At 35.2% G+C, this 25,654-nt stretch overlaps 1 protein-coding gene across 3 annotated transcripts in view; it reads right to left on the reverse strand.

The window, feature by feature from the left end:
* LOC118186652 (BAI1-associated protein 3-like) overlaps positions 1 to 25,654 on the reverse strand; it is a 600,433-nt gene that overhangs the window by 75,926 nt on the left and 498,853 nt on the right. For all 3 annotated transcript variants that reach the window (XM_085808773.1, XM_085808772.1, XM_085808771.1), the window contains 4 exons: positions 13,939 to 14,062; positions 13,559 to 13,618; positions 12,841 to 12,909; positions 7,897 to 7,971 (listed from right to left, as the gene is read on the reverse strand). In XM_085808773.1, the coding sequence (XP_085664899.1) occupies positions 7,897 to 7,971; positions 12,841 to 12,909; positions 13,559 to 13,618; positions 13,939 to 14,062 (328 nt within the window). The remainder of the gene's footprint in view (positions 1 to 7,896; positions 7,972 to 12,840; positions 12,910 to 13,558; positions 13,619 to 13,938; positions 14,063 to 25,654) is intronic.

Consider the following 25,654-nt stretch of genomic DNA (forward strand, 5'->3'; position numbering starts at 1 on the left):
TACTTCCGCAAAATCAGCAGCCCGTGGCATTTTTTAGCCGAACTTTAAATCAAACACAAAGAAACTATTCCGCGACCGAGAGAGAGGCACTTGCAGTTCTGTTAGCAGTGCAAAAGTTCCGAGTCTATTTTGGAAAGGCGCCAATAACAGTGTACTCTGATCATGCAGCGGTAACTAGATTGTACTCAAGGAAAAACTTATCCCCAAGGTTAATAAGATGGGCACTCAAGCTACAAGAATATAATCTGGTAATCAAGCATACCCCCGGAAAGGAAAATATCGTAGCAGATGCCCTATCCAGAATTAAAATAGATGAAGAATGTAATACCGTAAAGGTGGCAATGCTCACAGCATGTACAATAAATTCCCGAGAAACTGTAATAACCGAACTGGGTAAGGATCCTGAGTTTGGAAGCATTTATGAGTATTTAAAAGATCCTGAAAATTTTAGCCACCAAGATATTGTGGCGATAAGAAATAGGGCGGCCCATTACGAACTAATAGATGGTCTATTATTCTATACAAAAACTACGAATTCCAACAACGAATTTCGACCTGTTATCCCTGCTAGTCTTAGATTAAATATCCTGCAGGAGCTCCATGACAGCCCTTTAGCTTCTCATGCTGGTATTCGAAAAACTATCCAACGCGTACGCGAGGCAGTCTATTTTCCTGAACTGCAAAAGTTAACAAGGGCGTATGTCCAGTCCTGCCCAACATGTCAAGCAGTTAATTATATTAATTTCCGCCCGGCCGGGTTTCTAAATTGTATTAAATCCGAATTTCCAAATGAAATAATTGGCATCGATTTATTGGGCCCTTTCCCAAAAAGTCAGTTAAATAAGAGTCGCTATCTCCTTGTTATGGTTGATCATTTTAGTAAGTGGAACGAAATTGTTCCCTTTAAACGAGCCTCCGCGAAATTAGTTACTGATTCTATTTTAAATAAATATATTTTAAAATACGGGGCGCCCCTAAAAGTTATATCGGATAATGGTCCTCAATTTGTAAGTAATGTATTTGAAGATATGTGCCAAAAACTGGGCATACGTCATTTAAAAATGGTCCCGTATCGGCCGCAATCAAATATAGCGGAACGGGTCAATAGAAATATAGTGAAAATTATCCGTAGTTATGTTAAAAGTTTTCATAAAAGCTGGGATAACTATGTCAATGAATTTGCTTTCGCCCTTAGGACCGCAAAACATGATACAACGGGCAAAACTCCTGCTGAGTTATTTTTAGGCAGAAAGATTATAACGCCGTTAGATAAATTATTTTATGTGCAACAAAGAGCCGCAGAATTTAAAATGGGTGACATAGAAAAACTAATTAAAGAAGCAAAAAAGAATACGGAAGTAGCACAGAGAAAACAAAAACTGTATTACGACTTGAAACGACGGGGAGTAACTTATAAAGTAGGGGATGAAGTTTTAAAAATTAAGCATTCACTTTCTTCAGCACCAGAAGATAAAACTGCCAAATTTTTTCCACGATTTGAAGGACCATATGTCATAGAAAAAATAACTCACGCTGTAGTAGTGTTAAAAGATAGAAATGGTGAAACCTGCTCCGCAAACATTGATCAAATCAAACCCTACTATGATCGTAATAAAATGCAAATATTTACAGATCTTTTGCAGGATCCGGCACGGCAGACACCGCAGGCACAAGCTCCAGAGGTGGAACAACGACAAGTACAAGGGCAAGCCATTAAGAGGCAGGAGCAAGTGAAAAAAAAGTTTCCCCGCGGAAAAATTGAAGGTAACAAGAAAAAGAAGCCGTTCCACCGTCCAGAAAAGAGAGCTCACGAACACCCCCAGAATGAAGAAGGGAGAAGGACGACGAATGCAAAGAGAGCCAGGAGAAATGACGGCAACTATAACCCGGCTCTAAAACGGAAGATTTACTCATCCGACAGGACTCTCCGCAGCAAATGTCGCCGAACTGCGGAAGGGCCACCAGCGGCGGAGGAAAAGTTACAAGGAAAATTTGAACGGCCAGCAACGAGGTCCAAGCAGGAACACGAAAGGAGTTTCCCGTTCCGCCAAGACCAGCTGCCATCAAACGGCCAAGACCACAGCCAGAGGCGAAAAAGAAGGTATTCAAGGGTGACCGAACTGGAAAAAAAAGAAAGCTTCTAGAGGAAGGCAGTGAAGGGCGAGCCCGCACACGAAGGAGGATAAATCAAACAACAATCTACGCTACTTTCCAGGACTGGGCTCCGAAAAGAATGGCCGAATATTACAAAGATAAGTAAAATTACGTTACTTTGAAAACTTAAGTTAATCTTTCATTCTTACTGCAAGTGGCAGATTTCAAGAAGTTTTACCTCATGCGAGGTCTACCTTTATCGCCAAAAGGGCGAGAAATGAGTTGTTACCGATTTTGGTATTATGTTTTTCAATTACTCGCGTGTAAAACTAAAGTTGATGTATAATAGCGATGTGTAAAGACTTAAAGATTGTAAAAGTTATTGTATAAATTTTATTTAAAACTTTCTGGCAAGAAAGAAGTTTTAGTCTGAAAGACTTTTTGAAATTTAGTATTTCAATGTAGAAAGAATTGGCACTTGCTTTGAAAAGAATAGAAGTTAACAATGTACTACTAATGTATGTTGTCAAATGCGTAAAATTAACGGCATGTTAATATGTTCTTATATACAATGTGAACTGTTATTTCAAATGTTAAGAAATACCGTGATATGGTAAAAGTGAAAGTAATGTTAAATTTTTTTTATTCGTTTGAATGTAAAAAGTATAAATCATGGTGAATATGTGTTAAAGGTTGAATGAATGTAGTTAGGCTCTCTGACGCTACACTTCAGAGTTAGCCACTTTCAGAATAGTACCTCAGGGTTTAGAGTTGAAGTTAGGGTGTGTTACGAGGTCTTGGTATGTTGAATTTTTAACACGTTAGTGCTTTGATTGCAGGAGGAAGTGTTGAACTCATAGACATAAACACATTCGTGTTTGGTGTTCTTTTATAACATATGTCAGAGAGCACGGGGAGAGATAATTAAAATAGTCATGAATGAAATAAGAATGTTAAGAGAAATATAATTATACATGTTACTTGCCATTTCATTGTGTAACATTTCATTAAACTAGTTTTCCTTCCAGATCTCTGGAAGGAACCAGATTTGAATAAAAGCTCCTGTTTAGATGCAGTACAGATGAAAAAATTGCGTGTCCTGGGAGCTGCTATTGTAAAAACAAATTTCTTTCTTTTAAATTTCTAGTTTCTAGCGAAAAATGTTTGTAAAAGATTGGCCTCGCGTTAGATTCTAGAGCTAAAAGTTTTCAACAAGGTCGTTTTAGACCTCAGTTTCAAACTAATTAACTCTGGCGGGAAGTATGTAAGGATCTTAAGTTTTACTAACGTTTATTTTATTTTAAATCTTTACTATCACTTCTTATTTTCTACTTCCGGCCAGAATTATAAGCGTTAACGTATTTATGCAAAGTTTGTCTGGCGAACGCCAAGTATTTAAGTTGTGGCTTTTTGCCAAGCGAGAGAGAGGAAGCAGTTAGTCGAAGCAGGCCGCTTACCTTAGAAGTTTTACTCAGTTGCTGGTTGCCTTCCAGGCCAGAGGTTTAATCCTCTTGATAACTTTAAACGTATTGTAGTGTTCACAGTTCTCTGTACTACATACGGCTTCATGTTAATATAAGGCCAATCTTCCACGTTTATTATTTCAAAGTTAAGAGTTTAGTTTTATTTTTATATTTTTACGTTTAGACCACAAGTAGTGGGTTTTTGTATTCCGAAGTACGGAAGTTATTGTAAATAGAGAAAAAATAAAGGGTTTTGTATACCCTTCTTGTGTATCCTGTCTACTTCCCACAGTTATTGAACATAGCTTTAGTAAGCTCTCTGTTTCGAGTCAGGTCCTTGCATGTTCCCGAAGAAAGTAAGACGGAACATTAAACCTGATAAGTTAGCCTCTAACCCACACTCCATACGCAAAAGTTAATGTTATCACACAATTTATATATGCCCACGTATTAGATCGAAAGTTTTAAATATATATTAGACCTCAATTATGCATATATCCACTTTTATTTACATATACATGTATACATATATGAAGAGAGAGACAGAGAAACAGGGAGTAATATACATATACATATACATATATATATGGTTAAAGAAGAGCATGTATGTAAGTTTAGTATCTTTCTGACATGGAGAATTTAAAACATGTCGAGCCGAAAGTCCGTTCGAAAGGTTGAAGGCAGGGAAAGAGCAGCATGAAGCCCTTGATCAAAACTGCGATGAAGATGAGGCAGATACCCCTTCTGTGCTTGCCTAAATCCAATCCTATCTAATCCTCTCTCTCCACTTCTCTCTCTATATATATATATATGCATAATATATGCAGAAAAACGGATAAAGAATATGTACTAGGCAATTATTTTGAAAATTCAAACATATAAGCGAAATCTATTTAAATTATTTTAAATCTATATTGTCTTTTGCTTTAAAAAGGATTATATTTTCAATAATAACTAGATAACTATAATTTACAAAAAAAAAAAAAAAAAAAAAAAAAAAAGATCGCAACTGATTTCTTCTTTACTAGCCTATCTTAATTTTAACTTTTAAAAAATTAGACATAATACGTCAAAAATTGTGGATATATTAATAATTGAATAATTTTGAATCATCACAGTGATGAGGCTTTATAAAAACGTATCTAAATTACCTTGTTATGGGGGGGGATAATTAAAAAAAAACCCAAGGTGATTATTTGACATGTATCTTACTCAGAGACGATTAACTTTTGGAGCATGTATCATCCTTATTTAACATTGCCTTCCAGGCTTTTCTTAAAGGTGAGAAAATATTCTGCTTTCTTTTTTTACAAGCATAATTTGTTTAATTAAAATCTCTAAAGAATTAGATTAATTATGAAAGACTTGTTGACGGCATCAACTCAGCAGATGATTAAAAAGGCTGCCCTTTGGAAAAGAAATCTGTATTTCGGGTCATTAGTGTATTGATACCCTTATGTTTTTCTCATTATTGCATGCGAAATATTTAATTTATGCAAAGTTTAACTATTCTTTGCAAACTATAACAGTCAAATTTCCTAAGGAAAGAAGGAAAAATCAAGTAAATTTTTAATTCTGATACTTTCATATTTAACAGTTTCAAATATTTCTGTGATTTATACAGTCACATTTCAAGCAATAAGGGCAAAAATAAAATATTCGAAATTCTTTTGTACATACAGGGCGTTCCATAAATATTAGTTCACACTTTAAGGGAAGGTAATAAAAGTTAAAAGGATTGAGAATAGCCTGGGAAAGTGGTTTCAAAGGTACAAGAAATGAAGGGATATAAGGCATTTCTCCCGCCTTCGTAGTGTAGCGATCAGCACGCTGGGCGCGTATTCCAGAGGTCCGTAGTTCGATTCTCGGCGAAGGCGTTGCTCATTTTTCATCACTCCTGCTATAAAAATATCCTAATGTCTCTACATTGGCAGCGGAACTAAAAGGGTAGTGGATGATGATTCTTCACCACCTGGATTTGGGGACAGAGTCCCCTAAAACCCTGTCGCCCTTTAAAAAGGGGAAATGGTATTTCTCTCGCCTTTTTAGCAAGCTTTCGTAGTGTAGTGGTCAGCACGCTGGGCGCGTATTCCAGAGGTGCGTGGTTCGATTCCCGGCGAAGGCGTTGCTCATTTTTCATCACTCATGCTTGCAAATAACCTAATATCTCTACAGGGATACAAGATAGACAGTACTGTAATTACTTATTGCTTCTTAACACAACATGATATTGTAGTAAATGTTCATTTCAAAATGTTACAAAACTTATTCAAAGTTTTCACCATTAATAAGCGATGCATGGGTGACACCGACAGATTATGGGCTGGCGAACACGGCCCAAAACATCTGGATTTACTTGATAACTGCAGCAGCGCAGGCGATTCTTGCAACCAGATCCATTTCAGACTGAATAAGTGTTTCATACACGACAGCTTTAAGTGTTCAAGAAAGAAATAAAAGCTACTCAAATCCAAAGCGTGTGGGGCCTAGGCAACAGGTCCATCATCCGCAATCCACCGTTGACCAAATGACACACTCAAATGTCTCCGAACACATCTTTCATAATGGGATGGCACTCCATTATGCCGAGGCCGCATGTTGCGTTTAACACTTAGTGGCACAAGGTAAAGTAAGTCGGGTACAGCCTGTTCTATAAAGATGAGATCTAAGCAATCAAACCAGTCCAACAATTGAGAACAGTACCTCCTGGGGATGTACGATGAATGTTCTGCTTTAATGTTTGTACCAATACTTAGGGTTCACCCTGTATTAATGTCTGTTAGAATATACAGTTGAATACAGAATTTTATTTTATGTTTTAATATCTGTTAATGTTTTTTTTCATAAATTTTGAAAAATTAGATGAATATCCGGCGAATAATTGAGTGCTGCAAGAGTGAGTGAGTGAGTGAGTGCACCGCTATGATGGCTTCCGAATACGGATATGAACCAAACGGAATTATATACCATCACGGCGGGGAAGACTCCAAAGTAACAAGGTTGAATATTAAATACTAATAACAGTTTTTACATATTGATAACTGCAAGGCACTAAGCGTTATTCTGGTTATCTGCTTTAAGTTCTGAACATTTAAAACATAATATTATTCACGGTTGTTTCTGCTTAGGCAGTGTCTTGAGATTTTCTCTATTTTATCAAGGGCTATTCTGTTTTTGAGTGTGTTAGACGTCCACATTGCCCAGGCACAGTCCACTGGTTTCTTCAAGTGCCAGGTTCTTGTATGTACACAATGGAAATAATAATGGTCCGTGTCGCCTTCCTCTCCGCATTCGCAGAAAGGAGTATCCCTAAGTCTGAATCTGTTCAAGTATACTGGGAATGGTCCATGACCTGTCAAGAACTGTGTTAGGCTAGCACAGTGGGTCTTTATTTCTATGTTAACTTTTGGCAGTAAGCGAAATGTTCTTCGTCCTACCCCTTTGCCTCTGTCCATCTACGCTGCCAATTTTGTAGCAGACTTGTCAAAGTTGTTCGCTTAATATGAGACCAAGGAAGTTTAGTTGGTCTTTCTAATATATCCGTGCAGTTGGCTGCCTGCTTGGCCAACAGGTCAGCGGCTTCATTGCCTTGAATCCCTGTGTGAGCGGGAACTCATTTTAAAGTGGGTCTTTGCGAAATAGGCATTGTCAGAAGCTGTTTCTGAATTCGGTATACCAATGGACTCCGGTTGTTTTGACTTGCGATAGCCACCAGACTTGATGCCGAATTACTGAGTATGGAGAATTTCTCCTGTTGACATGTGTTCGCATATCTAATTGCAGCACTGATAGCTAGAAGCTCTGCTTGGTATACCGAGTTGTTCAAGCCTAGTTTCCTTTTCCACTCGAATGTTACAACTCCATGTTCCAGTCTACAAAAGGTGTTGCCCGTGCCGTTGTCAGTTTTGGAGCCATCTGTGAAAAGGTTATTACTGTTCCTCTGAATTGGTTGGTCGTTTATGCTGATACTGTCCGAGAGATTAAAAGCTGCTGGATGAAAGCTATTGCAGTTGTTTTGCTCCTCGTAGTCCGAGTGATGAAACGTTGGGTATTGCGGCAACAGGTAGAAGTCTGAGAGTTTGTAATTAACGGTGTAGATTTGCTTCAATTTGATTTGTTTAAGAATAGTGCAGATACATTCGGTTTTAAAGATTTTTGACTATTTTATACCAGTTAATGATAAATTAAAATGATAAAAATGAATGAATTCATTATAAATGTAATGTAAATAGACGCAAAAAGATAAATTAATTTATTTTATACTCATATTTTTTGTATTAGATTTAAGCAGAAATAAACCATAATATATTATATTCTGAAAATAGCGCATAAAATTTACCTGAACTATTGAATGGACGTATGGGTATGATGAACATTTTTCTGGCCATGCTAGCTGATGCCAGAATTCCTTCAGCTGAAATTACAAATAAATCTTTTAAATGAACTGTTTGCTTGCGGAAACTGATCTGCAATAATTTACAAGCATCAAAATATTAAATTTATCTCAAAAATTAATTCTTAAGAAAACTCTTTTCAATTAGTTGTTAATCAGTACGACATTTTTAATATTAGAGATTTCATATTTAGGCAATAGTATAAAAGATTTTAAAGGAAGATAAAAAGTATTGTATTTTGCTACAAAAATAACATTTAACAGAAATTTAGCGAATAAAATGCTAATGAGATACTGACAATGAATCCCGAATTTGTACCTCTAATTCTTGTCTCGCATTAGTAAAATCGAAATATTAGATTGCACAAGTATGACTATTATCTACATAATTTTGCTAAATAGCAGGTCAACTACATGCATCTTTCAGACGTAATCTTTTTAGGAATGTTTGGGAAGTTAGTTACCTGTCAATTTATTATGACTATTTTTCTATACTTTAAGAGCATTTGATATGGTTTGTGCCCTCTTCAAGATAAAAAAAAAAGCTTCTTTCCGATCTTGAATCCTTAATATTTCAAAATATTAAATTCAATAGTTCTTATTTATTCCATTAATATACTCAGCTGAATGTTACTGCAGCGTTACTAATGTCCTGTAATTTGAATCCGAACAGCTATAGTGAGAAAGAAATTGAGAAATTAAGAGGCATCAGGTGTCTCAACTTTATAGATATAACTAAGAAAACAGAGCAATCCAGCAACATCCCGACTAACCATAGGGTTCATGATAGGTAACAACCCGAGATCTTGGCACGGTGCTCTCAAACCACGGCTGCTCTCCATAGTCACCTCCGATACTCACTGAAACAGAAACTTAGTGAGCAGTTCGCCAATACCGACTAATCTAAAAACAAAACACGTAAAATACCAACGACAGTGGATTTACGCAAAGACTACATAGACGGGATTTCACAGAAACTAACAAAATGATATAATGTTTTTAATACAAGAAGCTATGACGGAACATTCTTACTGCAGCGAGCATATTCACAAAGCCTACAGACCGTTTCCTCCACTGTTTGCTCCGATTGGTTAAAACAGAGTAATGTGAGAATTACAGAAACTTGTGATTGGCAACTTTTGCTTTTACCAACTGGCTATTTGATGATAAAGTGCAAGATTTTCTAAAAAACATTATCATACTTATTGAAAGAATCCGCAAAGCCAGGATTGTTACTGATAAACTTTCTGCAGGTTTCAAAGCTGTTACGTACCTTATGAAGATTGCGGAAGAAGAAAATTGAATTGTTCGGAGTATGTCACATTCTTCCTTAATTTCATGATTTATCCAACTGTCATAGGAATATTACCACCAGCTCGTCGGTTTACTGACCTGCAGTGACTTATAAACTTAAATTTGTGTCACGTACAGCTTTCCCATTTCATATTCCATCTTCGATGCTTAGTTTATCATATGTTATTACTACTCTTCAAAACGCATTCAAGATAATCACCAGGTTCTTTATGCATCAACGTTAGAACTTCCTAAACTGTTCTTTCCCATTTCATATTCCATCTTCGATGCTTAGTTTATGATATGTTATTACTACTCTTCAAAACGCATTCAAGATAATCACCAGGTTCTTTATGCATCAACGTTAGAACTTTCTAAACTGTTCTTTCCCATTTCATATTCCATCTTCGATGCTTAGTTTATGATATGTTATTACTACTCTTCAAAACGCATTCAAGATAATCACCAGGTTCTTTATGCATCAACGTTAGAACTTCCTAAACTGTTCTTTCCCCTTTCATATTCCATCTTCGATGCTTAGTTTATGATATGTTATTACTACTCTTCAAAACGCATTCAAGATAATCACCAGGTTCTTTTTGCATTAACGTTAGAACTTCCTAAACTGTTTTACAAGGGGTAGGGCCTTTGGCCCAGGTACCCTGGTGCACCGAAGCACCGTTCTACTGGAGGCGACTTTTGCTTCATCGCCTTTATTCTTTGTATATGAGCGTGCCGTATCGAAAAGTGTGTGAAAACCTGCGGAGAACTGCAGCTCAGCGGTAAGAGCACGGCAGAAATTCTCGGACTTCTAGATCGCCGGTTCTATCCATGCTCGTAACTTTTGCAAACCCTGGCCTTACACGGATTTATTTCTATCCTCACTTTATTGAATTGACTTTGTCATTATTGGTCTTTTCGCCTTCGGGTGCGGTGTTAAAAATTTAACACCTTTATTTTCTCAATTTTTGTTTCTGCTAATTTTCCTTACCGTATTCACTGGTTTGTACTCTTTGTAGTAGGTACCAGCAGCAAGATCACGATCCAGGATCCCGAAAACCGTTTCAATGGAAATAGCGCATAATGGAATAAAATATAATTTTAGTCATACTTGCTCATAATTTAGGTAATAAGATAGCCGATGAACTTAAATGCTTATTGAATGTTTTCATTTGGTTTATCTTTTTAATATTTCTTTATTTGTATAAATTAATGCGCTATGAAAATTTACACAACAGACTCTTTCTAATAGAAATGACGAAAACATACATGTACCATTTCTATATAAACACTTTTTCTTGCAAAATAATATCGTACTTTTAACAGTTTAAATTCAAATACAGATATACTATTAATAAGATCAGTATGTTATTTAAAATATACTCCACACAATTCCCCATTCACAAAATAAAAATTATCGAATGAAATAAACGCTGTTTTTCCTCGCTTTATTGAAAGCCTACAAGGTTTGTTTGGCATTAATTACCACGCCTACAAGGCGATAACTCGCCATTCCAAATATGACCGCCAAGCATATGTTTCATCCAATGAGAGCAGACCGTAGAGGACATGGTCTGTAGTCTTTGTGAATATGCCTGCAGCGAGCTGGGATATCCATTTTTGTTGCGCTATGCGCGTGTGCGCTCATCATAGTGCGCCGCATAAAAGATGACAATCTGCGCAATTATTCTTTAAACATATAATCAAGATTTATTATTGATTTTCATTTATTTACTTTGATCCTGTAACTAAAATGCATATTTAATGCACTATAACTTGTAAGGAAATACCATTATTGTTTTGCAATGGAGGGGTTCTGTTTTGCATTCTCAACGCCTCTCTCTTTGGATAATTCCAGGGGACGTCATTGTCATGAGCTCATGGGGCACCATCTCAACGGAGCCCGAACACGTCACAACAAACGTGTGATATTCTCAGCTTACAGAATAACTTAGAATTATTCTTTAAATATCTGCCACTGCTTTAAGCTATCTAACTACAGGTTGAAACATAAAGGTTATATGCCTATCCTTGCAGTTCGACTTTCTCATCGCCCCCTATAGATGGCGACAGCGAAAGGTGCGAGAGAGGAGCGTCTAGCTTTAGCATGGTTTATGCTTCACGCATGCGCAATAGGCATATTTTCAGCATGGTAATCTTCGTTGCTTAACCAAAGAACATCTATGTATGTTTGGCTTGGCGATGAATTCACAATTCCTCCGATTTCTCTTCAGAGATTTTCCCACGTCCGGAACTTTATACGTCATGTGCCTTCGGTCTTTAATTCAAGAACCGGCAAAGTTACTCCCTGCAATAGTTTAGAATATTAAAGTATCTAAGTCTAAGAATTCACAATTCAGACTCTGCGATGCGTAAGTGAAGTGCTGCCGAATGTGTGAAATTTGATGACTTTGTGCCCAATTATGCGAGCAATTATTTATTGGGGACTTAAAAAAGCGTATGGGGTGAGCTTTGTGCCCAAATATTGGAGAATTTACTTACTGGGGACTTTTATGCGGAAACAGACTTTATTCTTTTTTCATTTGTGTTGAACCGCTTAAATTAATGCTGTAGATTTTTTAAACGTGCAATAATCAATTAACTTAACCGTATTTTACATTTATTTTCAAATATATTTTTGTTTGATAGCTCATCTTATATTTGCTGTAATCAAAAAATTTCTTTTCAAATTCATGCTTTCCACAAAGGCCTGTCTCATCAAATAATCAATTAATTTAACCTCATTTTACAATTTCTTTTTATTTCATATTAGCAGTTATCATAAAGGTTCATCTTTTAACAGGCATTCAGCAAAATAACTTACTTTGGTCCTCTTTTTTCGTATTCTTGATTACATTGTCTTACCTTAGTGGTAATTCAAAAGGTAATCTAAGATAGATCTTCGAACATTCCAAACACACAATATTGCCTTTCATACTAATCATGCTGAATATAAGAAATCAGTAACAGATTAACTTCTTCCACGCTTCAAGCTTCTTATACAAGCTTAACTTCTGCACCGTGACTAAATTTAGTGGAATAACAACATGTCTTTACTTGCCAATCTCATGATACATCGCCAATTCTGTACAACGGACGCCAACCAATAACGCTAACGAAGCTCGTCATTGCGCATGCGTGAAGCATAAACCAAGCTAGGGCTAGGGCTACTGGTGCGAGAGCACTTCCGTTTTTCTTTTTGGAGAACTTCTGATACTACTTATCAAACTTATGTTATTTCACGGTATTTAAACATAATGCTTGACAGTAAAAATAAATAAAAAACATAAATCACAAATTATATAATAAATAACAATATTACAAATAGGCAACTTGAATAATTTCCATGTGCTTAATAGTTTTACAGTAAGTTATTTTTTATATCGGAGCATTCCTTTTGATAATTTTGACATTTCACTTTATGGCATGCACTAAGAACTAAGAAATAAATTTAGCATTGAAAATTAAAGAATATTAAAAAATTAAAATAAAATAAAAAAAGGCAAAGATAATACAGGTTGACATTCCAGTATATACGGGGTGTAAACAGAAATTCTGATTGGAAAATATTGCAAAAAAGAGAAATGAGACACTAACCTGAATGAAGGCCAGAACAGTATCGATGGCCGACACACTGTATTTGATGCGTAAAGGGGCAAGTTGTAACTGCAACAAGCCAAAATTTCAAATAATATTGAAAACCGTTAGAATAGTATACATGCATAATATGCTTAAATCGTTTGTAAATAACACTTAAAGATTTCACATACATTAAGAATTTTTGAGATTTTTATGTACTGTACAGGCAACAATATATATGTAATTATATACTACATATAGTGCATCACATAACATGCATATTCACACGCTCTTGTACAGTGAATGAAGAATCAATGTGCAAAGAGCCAATCAGAAAGGATATTAAAATAATACTTGATCAAGAAATTATGACACGTATAAACAGGGAATTAAAATTATAAGGAAATCATGTGAATTTTATGATTTGGAAATATTTCAACAATACGCAAAGCTTTTCTGCTAGTTTTTAACAATCAGTTAAAAAACAATTATTGAATGAAAGTAAAACAAAGTTTGTATAAAAGAATTTGAAAATTTGTTCATTAATAATAATTCATTAAATTATCAAAAGTTGGAATAACCAAAAATAAAGATATATTGAATATAATAAGACCAATACAGAAGTTTTTGGGCTTACATTTCAAAACATTCACTAATAAAAAAATTTAAAAATATTTATTAATATGATTTCTTTCTGGAATTTCCAAAAAAAAAACTGCAGTAATTAAATAACTACCTGTTGGCTTTTGTCAGTTGGTTTAAACTCTTTTGTAGGTGATTTATTTTCCATCAGGGCCTGCGAATATTAAATCGATATATCAAGATATAATTATAAATCTTATAAAGCATAATGCATTCGATAAATTCATTAACTCGCAGAAGGACATTTTTGAATTCTAATTACAATTTATTTTATTTTAACGTGCGTGCTCTAAATAGATAAAGACTACTTACATTTGTTTTTGAAATATTTCTGTCCTCTATCTTAATAATTTCAAGCACGATAGCTATTACAGCTTAATTTTTTATTTTTCTAAGTCTAATCTACAAAATAGACTACAACTATAATAAATTGAAATTTGTGGCTTCAGTACAATTTTCTACGAAGATACGTACTTTGTCGTGTTCAAAGGCGTGGTAAATTCTACCACGCACTTTAGTTTTGGCGACGGAAAACCATTGATTGACAGCATCTGCGAACCACACGTGACAATTAGCGACGATTAAGTTCGATTGATCCCTGAAAAGAAAAGAAAACATTTAAGTGCAAATTAAAAATTATTTACGGACAGCAAAATTAAAAAATAGTTCACTTTAATTTGTTCAGCAGTAAAAGTAATTACTGTGGAGTTTTCCTTGCATTAGCAAACACGTAAACAAGCAATAAGATTTAAAAATTAGGGCATATAATTTTTTTTATAAAATTGCCCTTTTGCTAATATGCGGGGCTATTCAAAACGATTCATTACATTTCAAATTACCTATATGTTTGAAGGTTTACAATCACAGAGTAATTACTGATGCATCAAAGAAAAAAAGAACGAAATGTTTAAGAAACTAATGAAAAAGCAACAAGAACTGTACTAAAGGCTGAACAAAAACCTCCGCACGTAGTTAAAAGGAAGATTCTATTTCACATTCTAAAGTAAAATTTTACCCATTTACTCCCGTTATGCTCGTTCTTCTTATTTTTTATTAGGTTCTTAAACATTTAGTTTCTCAGTGTGTTCTTTCTGTTATAAAAGAAAGTCCAAAGTTTTCACTTCACCTCATAAGAGCCGCATTTAAATTCCGGCTATAGGAAACATCAAGGCGATTATTACGTATTCACACTACCGTTCATCGTTATTACATATGAGTAATTATGTGATTTTCGAGCTCATCTAAGATTATGGTATAGCATTTGTTGCGCATATATCATCCTTTCCCGCAATTTAAATGAACTCAAAAATCGCAATTTTATTCTAGGTGAGAAGTTTGTGAAGATAGCCACGTTAGCGCAGTTAATGGGTTGAATTTTGACATTGTTCATGTAATTATAGTGTAATATCCTAACATAATTAGATTTCCTTGTAAGCTAGATTAATAATGAATTATGTAGCGACTATTCGTTGACTTCTTGTAAGTGACAAGTCCAGAGAAGGGTTAAAATTACTCTTTACTCCAATTCAAAATAAATGAACAGGGCCCCCTCTTAAGCATACTATAAGCCTCCACTTGAGCTTTAACTCAAAAGAGAAAATTTGAAACTAACTAATCCTAAATAGAATTAACCAGCCGAAGCTGCACAGAATCAGCTAACGGAGTTGGCCCTTATTTAGTGATCATCGGCCTATCCCAGCAGGGACGTAGAAGTACGGCCGTAGAATAGTAAGCTTAGACTAATAGCAACAACGTGGCCGAAAGGCAGAACACTTTCTTCTACTAAAGTGACGCAGTTTAAATACGCGTTTTTAACTCATTTACATAAACCATAAGCCTGAAATTCATTCTGGCAGGAAAACGTAGGTGGAAAACGAGAAGGAAAGGCTTGTTCCCAAATAAAAATAACTATTAGAAAAATAAAGTAAATCCTACAGTGGGAAGATATATAAGACTGGTTTTGATTTATTTGATTATGGCAAAGCACTGGGAGCTATTTACCTACAGCATATAGGAGAGACGATATACTTGCTTATATGAGTCAGAGACAAAAATTATTTTTGTCTGATACATCATTAGTCTCTTTAAGTTTTAATTGCAGTCATTAAAACCTGAATAAGATGTTATGAAGAAAAATGTACTATAAATAGTGAAAATTTATCTTTCCGAATTTTTTTTAACATTGGCATTGGTAGAAAAGTGTTAATAATTTCATTCGGATTCTAAGAACGGAATAATCATAAAATTTGGTATTATGAACAACGTAAACGTAAGTATAAAAATAAAACGCTGGAAAGATCTTAAAACTAAATTGGCTTAAAACATAAACAAACTTAAAATTTGTTTGTAAATAGCTATGAATATATTTAAGCAATGAAACATTTTATCTAATTAAAAGAAATACATTTCAACCTATAGAGATATTAGGATTTTTGGGAGCATGCAAGATGAAAAATGAACAATCGCCTTCGCCGGGAATCGAACCACGGACCTTTAAAATACCGGCTCAGTGGGCTGACCACTACACCACGAAGGCAAGCCAAAAGAAGGTGGGAGAAATACCTTATAAACCTAGTTCAGCTCTTTCAAAATAAAGACCAGTTATGCTTTTAGGAAGTTTCTCTGATTAATTTATGCAGTAAATTTGTAATAACTCAATATAATGTAGATGTACTAAATGCGCATATGCACATTTATTTAATCGAATACTTGGTAGTAATGCGATACAACGAATCATCTGAAACTTAACAAAAACAATATAAAATGCAACTATGTCTTGCGTGCAAATACTACAATATATTAAAAGAGGTTATATATGCTCGCCGAAATTTACAAATATAGTATTAAAAATTGCACTATCCTAAAAGTGAGGACAACTGGTCGATAAAATGTGATCCTCTGGAATGTTGACGCAGATATTTTATAGTTGATTTTATGCTACAAGATAACAAAGATTTAAATAAAATATCTGTAAGATGGGCACGAAAGAAAACCATCTTTTAAGTTCCTTTTGGCATTAAGGAAGGGTGCAAAGAAGCGAAGAAAAGAAAGCGTTTCTGAAAGATCATTCCACACGCGGATTATTCCTTCAGGCCAAATATAAACGGAAGATTCCGCCCGCAGAAACATACACATCTGTTTATGACAGTTTGATTAAACTGTATCGGTATTCTAAAACTTCAAATCACAAACTGGTTGACGCTGAATCATTGAAAAATCTTTATAATTGTTTTGATGATTTTTAATCTTCAATCGTCTAACCGAAGATTCTTGACATTTTGTAGTCACAGAAAAAGATACGATACCAGATTATTCTTTGACATTTTTAAAATTTGGTAGAAAATAAAGAGAAAGAGGTTTAGTCATGTGGTTTCGTGGCCTTTTGCATGGAATGTTAGTACTATTTTATTGATTATGAGTGTTATAAAATAGCAACTCAAATACGCAAATCTTTAACGTTTCATTAAGTATTATACATAAATTTGTGGTTCATTTTATGTACCGTAAATGTCTTTTTCATCTCATGATTTCATATAAATTTCTCTTTCTATATATGTATATTTTGTATAACTTGTAAATACGTATTCTTAATATATTCTGCTTCCAATGTAGGAAATATATTGCATAAAAATGAAGAAAAGCCAAGACATATTTTTAAAAAATGGAGAATAAGTCTTGCTTCCAAGAAGGGAAAACTTCTGAAAATATTTATGTACTAAATGTAATAACTTATCTTGCAAAGTGCGAGGAAAGCTATATAAAAGACCTAAGCTTAGTGTTGTGGGGTTTCCCATATTTTGCATAGCAAATTTATTTTAAGTTTGATACCTTTTCTGAACTTCACAACACTCCCTCGCATTTTCTCGTCAGGATGTAAGTTTAAAGTTAAGTGAATGAGTATTTAAACGGGTGAATCTCTCAGTTTATTCAGAGCGTATTTTTGCTAGCCAGCGCACAGTTTGTTGCTATTTCGCTGTTACGCTAGTAAGCCTTTTGGCAATTTCGGATAATTGTCAGGCCTGTTAGGTTTTTGTAGCGTCAGCCTGTTAGACAATAACTTAACGTGCTAATTCCAACATTATTCTATTTTACAATTGAATTGATTTATATTCTACGTTTAAGTTTCACCGCTAGTTGACGATGTATTTGTAAAGCACGAAGATCGCGCCTTTCTGTTCTCATATGAACTAATAAAGGGTTATTTTCACTCTTCTTCTGTGCTGGCAATTAATTCATGCCTGGGCGAGAATTCGCCAGGTTCATTGTAGAATCTAATTTAGTTTATGTGTAATAGAAGAGACAGTTTTACAGTGTAACTAAAAGTTTGGGAAATGAAGCTGGTTTTAGCTGCAGTAGAGGATGAAGGCACCGAAGAATATTGGCAGAGGGTAGAATGGAATTGAAAGACAATGTAAGATGTGAAGAAAGAATCTCTATAGATAGTCTAGAAACATCATAAAAACTGCAAAAATTAACGAATGGTAGTAGATAAGTAACGACATGAAAAGGAATCAACAGCGAATAACAGAAGTTTGGTACTAACATTCCGCGCAAAAGGGCACAAAACCACAAGATTGAACCTCTTTTTCTTTATTTTCTACCAAATGTTAAAAATGCCAAAGAATAATCTGGTATCATATCTTTTTCTGTGACTGCAAAATGTCTAGAATCTTTGGTTAGACGATTGGAGATTAAAAACCATCAAAACAATTCTAGTGCTGCTCGAAATGAGAAGAGTTTGAAAGAGAAAGTATATTTTATGATGAAATGAGATATGCTTGTATATACATACATATATGTAAATTCAAACGTCAACACAACATCTTTGTGAAACCTCGAGAAAAATAATTTATATTGAGAAAAGCTTTCGTCAAATATTCTAGAAATAGTTATCAACAGATGATCTGAAAACATAACAGGAAAACATAAAACAGAACACACATACATACACGTCCGTATGAAAAGAGTCTTAATATGCATGTTCATAGCAGCAACAGAAAACATAAACTTCTGTGATCTAAAAGAAAAACGTGAAAGTTAGGAAACTACACTTGCCCCCCCCCAAAGCGAGCTATATGGCTATATGTATAGACTGCCCTAAAAAGCATTATCAAATTCTAAAATATTGATAAAAACTTGAAAAACGTTTGTATCAAAGAGAAATATTTTACTGAGAAATGTTATACTGAGTGAAAAATGCACTGTTTTTGGGCTTCGTTTAGGCAGCTTTTTCTCCGAAGAACGCTGTATCAGAGGAAATGCAATATAGATCAGTTGTAGTCTAAATACAAGGTCGTCCTCCAGAATCACAAGTTTTTCTGTATATTTGCTGTTGGTACTTATGATCCCTTGTCTGACGTAGTCAGCCCAAGCTTATGACATTCCTCGTGGCAAGGAGCGCAAGATTACGCCTGCCCTTGGCAACAGCCTTGAGCACCTTACAGGTTGACAGTGCATTTTATGTATATTTACTGCTTACCATATGTCTGCTTTTGAATATCACGTTCTTTACTTTATCATCGGTCTGGTTTTGAAGATTACGTTTTTTACTTTACCGTCGGTCTGCTTTTGAATATTACGTTTTTTACTTTACCGTCGGTCTGCTTTTGAATATTACGTTCGCTTAAAGAGCGTTGCTTCAACGGCTCCTCTCCAATTGCTCATCAAACGGCTATGTTATAAAATAACGCATACGGAAAAGGCTCAATGCGACTCCAATATTGAATTAGACGCAGATGGAGCCGAAGAATTAAATTCGGCTGTTGTTTCAGAAAGAAGTGATGAATAATATTCTGATAATTCTTGTTAATAATCGAATTCTGTTATAACAAACATATTTTCAGACCTGATATAGTTTTCTTTTCAACTTCTGTAGGATGGAAATACTTTTCTTTTGTTGATGGCATTGAAATTAAAACACGTGTCTTCCAATTGACTACATCTTCGAATTTAAGTGTGTGTGTGTGATTATGGCAAAGCCTCGAGGGATATCTGCCTAAGGGAAGGAAATGCCTTCGTGGAGGACTTTCAAAGGGAAACTGGCTCGTATACACGTTACGCATGGGGAAAACCACGAAAACGCCCATGCAGCCAGCCCGTTCGCGGGATTCGATCCTCGAACCGAACTACCAGTGTTCAGCGACTTTACCGCTCTGCCGCTGGTGGGCCCTTCTAATTTAAGAAATATGATTATGGCAAAAGGTATAGAAATCAACATAAATATATCTTCTCCAAATATGAACATTGTAAGTTTATTAAAATATATACTTAATTAAAAATATATTGTTCATTGCTAGCAGTACACTTGTTACAGCATGTAGGAAAGCAGTTTATTTTACAAATAAATGTGATCGCCCTAATGGAAGGCCATCTGACTTAAAAGATGAAATAATTAAAGATGCAAATTTAAGATGCGGAACATGCATAAATCAGTAACTCGAGGATTCGTTACCTACAGCAGCAGCAGCTGTATTAAGGTTTGGTCGTGGAATCGAATACAGTTTGGATAATAGCTACGGGTATTGCAGTTCATGCGGCTTCAGTTCGATGCGAAAATTTATTTGCCGTACTAAGTGTTGGGTGCTTAGTGCACAGGCCTGATCGACTTAGGGAGACATTGAGGACAGAACCTCCCAACCTTGTGCCGTCCAGCAGCCCAGACCTCCAAAGCAGCTGGATTACAGCACCACGCCACCGGTGCCGGTCACTAAGTGTTGGGTGTTGGCATGCTTGTCTCTCTTCAGCCCTTGATTAGATTTTATCAACTATTGAGTCATCTTGAAGACGCGACGGTCAAGAAGATAGACGAGAGCCCTATGTAAAGCAAAGGAAACATTGTCCTTGTCCTGTTAAGAGGTGAGGTGATTGAAAACCAAAAACTATGTCAAAGTCATGTGTTTTAAAACCTCAGTAACGGTGGCCGTCCAAATTATCACACATTTGCACTAGATGTGAATGGAATGTACATCCTATTGCACCCAAACTATCAGTCCAGTTGGACCGGTAAGGCAATGAAGAATAATAGCTTCCAACGTTTGTTCCTGTCGATCCCTTTACACATGGCTGTCATGAAGAAACTTCTATTATGTGCTATTGGCCGTACAACAGCACTGATTACTGAGCTATAGCATCAATGGAAGCCGAATCATTTCTCACCTTGCTGACACTTCACGGTGCGTCATTTATCTATACATGCAGACATTTGGCACTGTGCTACATACCCAATTTTCTGACCCAAGATATGTGATGTGGCTGCACAATCTCTAACAACGATGAGAACAAGATATCTGTTGTCCTGGGCATTGGTGACCAGAGGCCGATCCCACAAATTGCCCTGTATATCCCTCTTTGATGAACTGGACGATTTTAAAATAGACAAATGAAACAATGGTTTTGGTTTACTTAATTATGGCAAAGCTTACTAGGGCTATCTGCCTAAGGGGAGGGATGCCTTCGTGGAGGACTTTCTAAGGGAAACTGGCTCGTATACACGTTATGGGGAACACCACGAGAACGCCCATGCAGCTAGCCCGTTCGCGGGATTCGAACCTCGGACCGAACTACCAGTGTTCAGCGACTTTATCGCTCGGCCGCTGGTGAGCCCCAAATGAAACAATGAAAACCAGAAGAGGGAATTTAAACTCTTCAGGGAAATTTAAGAATTAATTTTATAATTCTGTAAAATTTGACTTGAATTATTCTACAAATATTGAACAAAGAAGGAAATGAAAACAAGTGTTTGTTTGAATGATAAACAAATTATTTTGAAGCAAGTCAGACAATTTACCTGGAACTTCTTTATTTTTCTCTCAAAGAAAGTAATTAATTCTTTTGAACCATAGCAGATAAAAGAAGAATCCGCACAGCTTTGAAATTTTATGGTTGCACCTGCTAACTTCAGATGATAGCAGGGCAGATTATGGATGGACGGGCGGATCTTTATTTTTATTGGACTTTGGAAGCAATTAGCAAGGGCGTCCTTTTCAGTTATGTTCTGTATGTTAATGCATATACTGTTCACATACTAAAGTATGTTTGTATAATAATACTGAATCCGATGTCAAATTTCTCCTTGATCGTTACGTTGACACAATTCTACTACCTAAATATAGTTACTCAAAACACACTGTTGGGATTCATTTAATTTATCTAACAGTTAATTTTTATTTTAAGGAAATTTTCCTTTGGTACTTATTTTCACCCACACTTTCTTTCCAGAATGTTAGCAAGCTAGCGCGCATGTATTCAAATGAAGAAAATAGAAGTAGTATTAAGGTTTTAGAAGGAGATTTTAGGGAGCGTGTTTTGCATGATTGAAAGTGCTTGGCGTTGAGTTCTTCTACCTATTAGGCTTGTTTATGCCGACTTTTATGAGTCAGAGCCTTCTTGCGCGTTAAATTATCCTGTGAGCCGTTAGGCTAAATTTACTACATTTAATTTTGAGTTCATCGTTACGTGTTTCAGATAAACCAGAAGTGTTGGTTTTAGTGTACTCCCAAATAGGGCCATCAGTAAACTTATATTAAGTGAATAAAGGATTCTTTACATCCTTCTTGGGACTTGTCATAGTTAAGACTTGAGGATAGTTCCTAACACAGTCTTCTAGGTCTTGTTAGTTTATGTTATCGAAGAAAGCGAGACTGTATGACACTGTGTTATATTTCTGAATACTTCGTATGCATTAGCTCCAAATCGCGGTTATTATCCTTTGAATACCTGAATAGCTGCGAAGTAATAAATTAAGGCCAAAGAGTTCCCTGCCACTTCTTAAACTTTCTCCATGTACTTGATTTTAATTAGGAGAGCAAATGACGTCATTGTACATGTTCGAAAGAAACTCTTAGTAAATTAATATTTAATAATTCTGCAAAATTAGGAATATGATCCTTTTAATTTGCAACTTAATATAAGGTCAGTTATATGATTGATCTGAATTAAAGATATCCAGCAATCTATATGAAAGCTATGTTCAGTGCTATCTTGTATGCTATAAGCTGTATATTCAGTGCTATCTTGGCTAATGATATGAGCATGGACACATAATTCTTAGATGAAATGAAACAATGAAGTTTCATGTTGTTGTTGTTGTTGTCATATGCATATTATATGGAACAATGGTTGACAGAGCCTACTCCGAAGAGAAGTTGGACTTCTATTTTCCACAATTTTTTATTTAATTTTGAAGGGGAGCACCCCCGGGGGAAGAAGTTTCAAGTTAATTATACAATATGTAAAGTCCATTAGGCTTCTCGAAGCAAGAAACGCAAAAAATCTGCTGAGATTTGATTGCGGAGATATTCTCCGAGATTTGAACTCTGGATCTTTTAATTGTTAGCCGGATGTGCTACCCACTACGCTCCGAAGGAGCGCAGGGAGGAAGGCAAAATCTCTTACCTTTTCCTCTCCCCAGATATGAATAAGAAGGGGGATAGGCATTTTGGAGCGAGAAACGTGTGAAAGTCAGTTTTGCTTTCGCCGAAATTCCAGTTCTGAATCTTTGGATTTCTAACCGGATGTGTTTCCAATTACATCCCGAAATCTTGCAGTGAAAAAGAATAAAAGTCTTTGTAAATTCACCATACCATCTACAACGTACAATAAAAATTTGCCTCAAATGTGCAATCACATTTCTGACTCCCTGTTAAAGAAATGGCCGAATCAATCATTAGTTGCACATTTTTCTTGCCATTTACTTTCTTTTTCGTTTTGCTTTTAATACAAGATGACGTATTAAGAAACACGATGCAAATCTACCTCTGTGTAAATACAGTTAAATAATTTGTCAAAGGTATGAGAACTAATTTTTAATAAAAATAAAAATTGTTAAAAAATAATTTCGGCAGACTTCTCAGCCTCTGCAAAAACGGAGAAGTAGAAGAGACGCGTTATTTTTGCCTGAATATTCTCAAATGCGAACAGCGTAATTACTTCTTCCTATGGATGTAAGCGATTATACATCCCATCTAAGGCAGAATATTACTATTATTACTATCTGAATATTACTATTATTATATACAAGGTGCTTCACAAATCAGTACATATTTTAAAAAGATCATATAAAATTAGCAGTTATGCAATAGAGTGCTGTTTTCTCTTACAGACTGATAAGGCAGACTTTTTTTCATAATGTATATTTAGTGTAAATATTTATCGATAGATGGCGCTGTATCTTCATTATCGGAAAAATTAGCACATTTAAATCTTTTTAAAGAAAACGTGAAACTGCGAGCTGTACATGAACTGCTGTATTTAAAAAATAGTATAATTTTCCCGCAAATGCGAACAAACAAGTGCTAAGTAGTTATAGTGTTATCTTTCTGTTCTTATATTGGATACTAACAGTGCCATTTATGCATAAAAATTTCAACCAAAATACGAGTATATCTTACGGAAAAAAAAAAAAAATCCGCATCAACTTTTAGTGCAAACTGCACTCTAATTTTGCTGATGTTATACGTTTTTACTAACAGCCTGCGTATATAAACACATAGATATGCTTATCCTCACGCCACTATGCACCATTTTAAATTTTGATTAACTGTTACAGAATTACAAAAGCAGGAAGGGGAAAGCAAATAAGTGCTGTCTAGTCGTAACGTTTATAGTTTGTAGCACACAGGCAGAGCCATTAGGTTTGTCGAAGCATGAAACATAAAAACACGTCCAAAGCCCTTACCGGGATTCGAACTGATGACCTCCCGAATTCCTGCTGGATGTGCTTTCTAATTACACCCGAAGCATACAATAAGGTGGTCGAAAATACCTAATAGTCACCCCCATTCATGGATGACCGGGAAGAAGGAAACCCCAACCTTGAAGCTCTAGTAGTGACGAATTAACATCCATCCTTATTAGTTCGGGATGGTACTGTAAAGTCATTACATTTGTCGAAGCATGAAACATTTTCATTTTTCTCACCGGGATCCGAACGCCGGATGTGCCGATTGCCAGTCGGATGTGCTTTCCAATTACACCCCAAAGGAAGGAGGGAGGAAATACCTTACACATGTATTACCACTCACTAAATGAACCTTTCTTAACATATTTCTTCCCTTATTATACAGAAAGAAAGATAAATGAAAATAGAATACAGTCACTTTATGTAGATCCCTTTAAATTAGTAAGTACTGAGTCAACGAAGCAATTTGTATCTGTATTCAATGCAATATTTATTATTTATTGCTGACAAAGTTATTTTAAATGTATTAAAATTAGCTTATTACACGTATGCCACTTGTTTAAAATATTTTAATACTAAGCGAACAATTTGGGTAATTAGAGCACTTTTCTCAGTCAACCATGTTCAAGATGTGTTTACATTACACGCCCTTCCATACTGAAAAGAGAAACCTCGAAATTTTGCAACTGAAAAATTTTGCCTACCTTGGTTTGTTTCTCATATAGGAATTTTAAAGTTGTCATTCCGTCGCTAGAGGCGCTGCAGTCGATGGTCGCTTTTGTATTATTAGATATCTTTGCATTTCACTTTCATTGCACTTTCATTGAAAGTTAAAGGGGAATATAAGTATTTAAGGAGGAAGTCAATGTATATATGCAAGAGCAATGAGAATAATTTCTTCCTCGAATTAATTATTTTCTAAATAAATCCAATTTTTTATGAAAGAAGCCTCTTTTAAACTAACCAAAAGAAGACGGTTACCTTCATCGTCATTACCTCTAAAAAAAGTAAGATTCGAGAATAAATTTTTAACTCATCATTTTATGCTATCGAAATTAAATAAATACACAATTCAGAAATTATTCCGTTTTTAAGAGGCAGATTTCAAACTGAAAACACAACTTGTTTTTAAAAGAGAAAACTATTCATAAAAAGGAAAACAAAAAGACAGATAGATAATCCTGCCATCTGAAGAAAATGATCCAAAACTACTAAATGAACAAACAGATTTGATTGCAGAAGTCAAATATTTTCATTTAGGAGCATTTTTAAGGAATCGTTCTGAGAAAAGACATTTTTTATAAAGCAATTAAATTTGTTTGTCCGCTAAATTTGTGAGGCTTACTTCTCTTAACATTCCTCTTCAATTATGCAGAATGAGTTCGATATTAATCTTTAAAGATAGTACGTAACATTTTATGAATTATTGAGTAAGAAGTGGTTTCATCGTCTGAATTATTAAGAGAGGTTTCTTCATGATTAAATAAATTTCAAAGTAATGATTAAATTAAA

Source organism: Stegodyphus dumicola, chromosome X2 (genome assembly GCF_044657685.1).
Source record: "Stegodyphus dumicola isolate Sdum_Otavi_A_Nest chromosome X2, ASM4465768v1".
Taxonomy (NCBI): Eukaryota; Metazoa; Arthropoda; class Arachnida; order Araneae; family Eresidae; genus Stegodyphus; species Stegodyphus dumicola.